Source organism: Nymphaea colorata, chromosome 3 (genome assembly GCF_008831285.2).
Source record: "Nymphaea colorata isolate Beijing-Zhang1983 chromosome 3, ASM883128v2, whole genome shotgun sequence".
Classification (NCBI taxonomy): Eukaryota; Viridiplantae; Streptophyta; class Magnoliopsida; order Nymphaeales; family Nymphaeaceae; genus Nymphaea; species Nymphaea colorata.
Genome location: NC_045140.1, coordinates 21,509,665 through 21,516,507, shown reverse-complemented (window position 1 = coordinate 21,516,507; position 6,843 = coordinate 21,509,665). Strand labels below are relative to the sequence as shown.

The 6,843-nt window shown below is 38.8% G+C and overlaps 1 protein-coding gene across 2 annotated transcripts; it reads right to left on the bottom strand.

Moving 5' to 3' along the window:
* Positions 1 to 960: 960 nt before the first annotated feature.
* LOC116250793 (serine/threonine-protein kinase SAPK10-like) lies at positions 961 to 5,632 on the bottom strand. 2 transcript variants are annotated; one of them, XM_031624728.2, is made up of 10 exons: positions 5,458 to 5,632; positions 5,075 to 5,385; positions 4,501 to 4,575; positions 4,322 to 4,423; positions 4,191 to 4,244; positions 3,998 to 4,090; positions 3,536 to 3,628; positions 1,932 to 2,036; positions 1,709 to 1,807; positions 961 to 1,593 (listed from the first exon to the last, which is right to left on the bottom strand). In XM_031624728.2, the coding sequence occupies exons 2-10, from the start codon at positions 5,249 to 5,251 to the stop codon at positions 1,309 to 1,311; spliced, it is 1,083 nt and encodes a 360-aa protein (XP_031480588.1). In that variant the 5' UTR covers positions 5,252 to 5,385; positions 5,458 to 5,632; the 3' UTR covers positions 961 to 1,308. The 2 variants fall into 2 exon arrangements, with proteins under 2 accessions (XP_031480588.1, XP_031480587.1); XM_031624727.2 differs by having other exon boundaries at positions 5,075 to 5,632.
* Between the last annotated feature and the right edge of the window lie 1,211 nt (positions 5,633 to 6,843).

Sequence of the window (6,843 nt, the reverse complement as noted above, 5' to 3'; positions counted from 1 at the left end):
AACTCATACAACTAATTAAATTCATTCTCTTAATTAACTATTTAAACTTAATTAGATGAAATTCTTCATTAAAATTTAGAATTACCCGTGTGGAAAAAAAAATGAATTGGTCCCACTCTAATTAGTGCATATAGGAAAATTATTTCAAGAAGCGGGAGATTCACCGAATCATAGCATGTTGCACGTGTAACATATGCTACTTAAGATATGAGGCGTTATTTTTCCTTTTAGGCAGTTTATTTATTCATAAGTATTATTTAGATATTTTTTTAACATAAAGAATTTGTTGAAACGTAGTCCATTACATTTTATGAATACATGTTCATGAAATTCTTTAAATATAAGTGTAGAAAATTGGTCTCCTGCTACAACACTCATGGTAAAAGGGGACGTGTTTTTTCTAGTAGCAGGAAAGTATACCAGAATTTAGCCATGCCAAACAACTTATTAACTTCCTTTTAGGTAATGTAATTATAAATTTGTTATAAATAAGAGTCTTATGTGGTAATATGGTTATATATATATATATGTGTGTTGGGGGGGGGGGTAGAATTATTTTGGATCGTCTTATTAAGGTATTGAGGACAAAATTATATGCATTGAACATCATTTGTTATTTCTTTCGGTTGAATACATCACATCTTTGTTAGCTTAATTTGAACCTTGCATGATTTGTTAGGTTGATAGTGTACATTTGCGCGAGGCTTCCTCTCATTTGGTATGAAGAGTTTTGTGAAACAAATAGCTCAAATGGCGTACCGAATATATTTAAAAATCAATCTATTAACATAGACTTTTGATGAGTATATGCAGATAGTAGAATATGTCCCAAGTTGGAGCATATGAACTTCCATTTCAAGGAACCTTAATGATATGATAACCTTAGATGTTGGACCATCTGATTTTGGGCAAATCCCCCAATCGTTGCTTTATTTTAGGCTTCAAAATCGGATCAAGCCATTAACACTAATTTTATTATCTTTAATATCAATAGTCTCCATAAATATACGCTTCTTGTTAATAAGAAGACGAGCATGAAGACCCAATGGAGATATACAGAAGAAAAATTAGAGTAACCGATCCTTCTCACCATCATCGTGAAGCAACCGCACATTAAAGGCACCGAGGATAAAACCAAATTCTGCATGCAGCCTAACTTCCAGAACAAAATAATTCTAACACATTACGCATGCAACCAAGCGAACCAGAAAGCTGCATAATACGGTGATTAATGGCCCTTGCTTTCAAAGGCGTAACGTGAATAGCAAAATAACTGCTTAAGCTGTGCCATCCGTAACATTGATACGATCACATTGCATAGACAATCTCACCACTGCTGTCAACATCAAGGTCAGGGTCAGAATCTAGATCATCCATCTCGTCGTCATCTAGCTCGAAAGTTCCTGGTAGGAACTGGCCGACCCGATCGCAAGACGCAGGGATTGTAGCCTCTGATATTATCCGCATGATATCATCCACGCTCTGCATGGGTTGATCTGGCTCCTCAAAGTTCATCCTGTGTTCTTGCATGAGATCTGCTGGAAGATTCTTTAGAAACCATTCATGTTTTTGGATCTCAGGGATCGTAATTCTCTGCAAAGGAAAGTATACAAGTGTCTTTTAGTCCCGGCAGTTTCACAAATATCAAAAGCCAGTTGACGAAAAGGACAATGAGTTTCCTCAGAAGCATGTGAAATATTACACTGACCGCTGCTGGATCAGGGACAAAAATCCTCGAGATTAGGTGCTGGCACTCTGGGGAGATGTGAACGTATTGAGGAATAGAGTATTGAACATTCACAATTCTCTGGCAGAGAAAACTAAACCAGTTGAGTCGATTAATGTCATCCTGCTAACCTAGGCTAGATGATTCAGTGGAAAGTAGTCACTGAAGTAATGATTCAGTGGAAAGTAGTCACTGAAGTAATAACCTGTATAGTCTTCTTGAAATTTTTGGGCTCTGCAGGATCCTCGAAAGGGTAGGCGCCTACCAGCATGACATAGAGTGTTACCCCACACGACCATACATCAGCAATCTGCTTAGGGTCAGAATGAAGAAATTAGAAATAATCCGCTTAAGGAACCACCGCAAGGAAAAATAGGGACCAAACAAAGACGATAACAGCAACACACTAAAGCACTTGATTGGAACATGGAAGTAAAGGTAGTAACAAACTGGGAGAAGTTCAAGCCGAGATGAGCTTGATTTTTCCCTACCAAATTCAGCTCTAACTGAAAACCAAATCAAACATTCCCATTCCTCAGTAGTATTATTTCTATACATCAAGGGAAACTGACATTCGTAACAGAATCAAGCTGGGGTTGAACCCAGCTTCATGGTTCACAAGCAAGGCAGCTAGACTTGCAGTACACATGCACAGCCTAATCGGAACTCACAAACCCAAAAAGATAGAGAAAATACATGAGAAATATTCATTATAGCTTACCATATCTTAAAGAATATTTCTTTGATGGAAAGCTAGACAATGCAGCCTATGGCCATGCCTAGGAATAGTTTGGCCACCTTCTGCCAACTTCAATATGAAGCACAATCCTTGGAACTTTGTTCAGACCAATGACGTAGTTAAACAACTTCTACAAGATTTTTAAAGATAGAAGTGCCTTTAAATTTGTTCTACTTTACTTATTTTGGTATGTGTAATGACTGCAGCGTGAGAATGAATTCAGAGATGAAATTGAATATTGTCAGTGGTTAATCATGTCTTATGCTTCAGCTTATGCTGCTATGCATATGTAGCATGGCATATGATTGTAGATATAAAGAATCCACTGCAGAGAGCTTTAAATCAAGAAGAAAACGTGTCATGCTTAGAAGACAAATGTTGAGAAAAGTTGTTTGATAATATAACACAATTTAGCAGAATATAAATGAAAACAGCAGAATTCAACCGCAGAATAAAATGGAAGTTGAGCCATCAGAAAAAGGACAAATTATGAAGCTTAAGGTTGGGAAAGATAAAATATGCTAAATGGGGGTAAAAAACAAAACGCTATCACATGAAACTCGAACGTGTATCTTGGAGATTCAAGATTGCAGGTCATATTAGAAGCTTCATAATCAATGCAAAAAAATCTCAAAATTCAAAATGTAACTGAATACAATCAATTGGATTGGAGTAGAGATGCTAGACCTACCAATTCACAGTATGAATCATAGCAAATAAGCCACCAATGACATGGAATATCTATGAACAACTAGCTCCAAGGCAAATTCACAAGAAGAAGTCAACAAAAATAGCTGTTGAACACAATATGGTCATGATAATATCATGTAAATCCCACTGTGATCTTTTGAAGATATAGTGACACCGTCAACTTTAAAGTTCTTTTAAAGATTAAACGTTTTGAAAATATTGTAGGCAACCTGTGACTGTGATAAGCAGCTTGCTGAACAAATTGTCCTGAAAGCCACACGAAAACTATCAATAGAGGCAGAAGTAGCACTATTAGTAGAAATAGCATTACGCTCTCACTCTTCTATTTATGAAAATGGCATACAAATTGTTTAACTTACCTTTCCATCATATTCCTTGTTGAGCAATACTTCGGGAGCAATGTATGCAGGAGTTCCAACAGTAGACTTTGGCTGTGAATGCAGCACAGATGACTGAAAAGAATTCCAAAAACTAACCGATTTTAAAGTGACTAAGAAATAAGAATCAAAATCAAAATCATGTAGAAGCTTGAACACCACTCCCAAACTTTTACAGAATTTTATAGCTTCATGCTAAAAAATTGGTCTTTGATGTTAAATGGAAGATCTTGTTATAATCAGTAAAATAAAAAACGGTGAAGATTGAAAATGATGGTTTTCAAACTTTGAAAGTGGACATGCCATATGCTAGCCACATGCACAACAGCACACGCCTGAGGTGGCATAAACAAGAGAATAATGCATATGCACGTGTATACGCAAGTTAAAACAAAATTTCCTATATATGCATGTCTACCATCTAAATTGGACACGTAGCTCTACCTTTGAATAACCAAAGTCACAGATCTTCAGGCGAGGAGTTGCACTCCCATCTAAGAGGGTGTTTTCGAGCTTCAGGTCACGATGACAAACTTGCTTTTTGACAAAGCAAACAAAAGAAACCACTTCATGAGGAGCAGCAATTAGAAGAAATATACCGTTTGACTGGAACGGCGCTAGAGAAAAATGTTCCTACCATAGAGTGGCAATAACTAACGCCCGAGATTAGTTGTTGAAAGAAGAACCGAGCCTGCAGAAAACAGGGCTTCACTATGCAAGAACCGACAGCCAAAAAGAACAAGAGAATCGAAACACATGGTAACCAACCTCATCCTCGCTGAAGCGTCCAGCATTACAGATGCGCTCAAAAAGCTCCCCACCAGCTGCATACTCCATAACGATCGCCAAATGCGTCGGTGTTAATATAACCTACACAAAGACAGAGAGAGAGATCAGCGTAAGTCCATCCAAAAGAATATTATAAACCCGCATAGAAATAAACCAACCTGTTTGAATCTAACAATGTTTGGATGCCTCAACGATCTATGATTTATAATTTCTCTCTGCACGTTTTCGTCAATCTGTTAAAAGAACGGCACCGTGAGATTAGAAAATACACCTTTTGCCGGGAACCAGAATTTACTATGAAAAAATCTTAAAGCACGACAGTTTCTCGCACGACACAAAGTTGAAATTTCAACCATACTGCAAGGATGTTAAAAGCGTATTTTCTAGAAACCTCTCAACTAATTCACCAACTGCTCAAGCGGAAAATAGAATTCTAGAAAGAAAAAAGGAACATAAATTTTAAGTAAAGATCAAAAGAGAAAAAAAAAACACTTAGTGAAGGTCAAGAAACTCGGAAGTCGGAGGACTTGGGACCATATATAGGAGACGAGAAAAACGAGAATTTTCATCTGACGGACCAGTCTCAGCACAGTTGAACGACGAATGAGAATTTTCATCTGGAAACTGACCAGGCGTTCACGAAATTCACCAGGCACTCTTCAGACACTAATACACAATGAAAGAAAAATCTTGGAGGCTAAGAAGAAAAAGGTAAAAACCTAACCAAATTACCTTCTCGCCGCGCTCGATGTACTTGACCGCCACGAGCTCCTGCGTCTGCTTGTCCCTCATCAGCCTCGCGATGCCGAAATTCCCGGAGCCGATGTCCCGGACGAGCTCGTACCTATCGCTGTCGTGCATGATAGGCATATCCATTCCAAGTGCGAGGGAAGCCGGAGGCCGAGCCATGTCGCCGGAGGCAAGGTGGATGAACAGAGCCGCGAACACCTGCTCCTACCCGCTCCACCACATTCCGCCGAGAAACCAGCCGGAAATTCCGATTTCGGCAAATCAAGCACACAGCGTGGAAATCAAGCTGGCAGCTAAAGTAGCGACCGAGAAACTAGAATAAGTAAAAGGAGCGATACGGATCCGAAACCCCGTGAAGCGTTCACCTGTGAAAACTGAAAACGATCTCTCCCTCTGCTCCAGGGCAAACGAAACGAGTCCGAGCGAGAGCGAGAAGAAAGAAAGGAAGTGAGATCCCTCTCGTGACCTGCTTGCTTTTCCACCCCCAGGGACAGATTCGGATCCGTTCTCTCTGCACAAACACACACACACACACTCTCTAGAAATGGGATCATTCTTGTGTTCTTTGCAGCTGTTTACTGCCGGTTGACCACGCGACTCCTGCTGCCGCGTCATCGTGTGACGTGGCTTTACTGGCTGTAGCCGGTTGACGAACCGCCCGCCTCGCGTTTCTGCCCTCGGGGACTTGCGATGGAATTTCGTCATCTTTATTTATTTTCTACGAAAAACGGTTGCGTTAGTTAGGTTGACACGTAATTAGTTGAGTCGAGGCCTTCTCCCCAACTTGTGGTTACCATCGCTCGCTCCGGAGGGGAAAAGGGTTGCACTTTTAGGTTCATTTATTGGTTATGGATTGCTTACCTTCTTCAAACAGTTACAGTGTTCAACTATTTCCTTATTGATGGGGAGTTCTAATTGACGTGTTTGCGGATTGATGGAGTTGAAACTTAGAATTTTTATATTTTAATCGTTTGTCACTAAAAGTAAGCAAGATTGTATCCAAAGACGTGTTTAAAAATAACCACGCATTTCATATATGAGGTTGAATTTGCTACGTAAATCTGAGGGAGGTTTTAAAATCTGCCCTTGGTCTAAGACGTGAGGCAATCAAACACAACTTAAAGGTGTGTTCAGGTGGCAACATAAACTCGATTAAACGACATTTTCAAAAGGTTGTGAATAACTTTTTTTTTTTCACATAAAATGTTGTGTCACCCAAACATGAAGAATTAATATAGTCAAGTTTGAAAATGTTTTATACTTTTTATGATTCAATTTTTTAGTACATAAAGTTCACTAGGAAAGAATGACTATATATACTCATGGAGCATTACGTTGCTTTTGAGAAGGCAAAATCGACCAATCAAGTCACAGATCGATGCCACTAGAGAAGAAAAGGAAAATCCATGCCAAATCTCTCTTCTCAATAATAATGTGTTTGTACTTTTATAGTTAAAAGCATGTGTCTTTTCTTATCCTCTCAAAACCCATTTGGATTTTTGGACAGAATAGGCCGATCATCTTGTATAGTTAAAGTTCTTAGAAAACCCAAAAACGACAGTCTTTTGCAGACCTTCACGTACATTGATTAGGGATCTTCAACGATTAAAAGAGCACAGTTTTGATTAAGAAAGAAATTGTGAAGATAGTATGATTCAAAAAAAATGTAGAGAGTAGATCATAGAAGCAAAAGTGGGAACATAAGCCGTCTATACAAAACAATAGAGGAGTGACTGAACAGGATATGTTCC

Bases quoted from the DNA above. Each gene is read 5' to 3' on its own strand.
- LOC116250793 (XM_031624727.2), bottom strand. From the start codon at position 5,251: ATGGCTCGGCCTCCGGCTTCCCTCGCACTTGGAATGGATATGCCTATC. The intron at 4,245-4,321 runs GTTGGTTACCAT...TGTTTTCTGCAG, and splicing joins GACGCTTCAGCGAGGATGAG to GCTCGGTTCTTCTTTCAACA. The intron at 4,091-4,190 runs GTAGGAACATTT...TTTGTCAAAAAG, and splicing joins TTAGTTATTGCCACTCTATG to CAAGTTTGTCATCGTGACCT.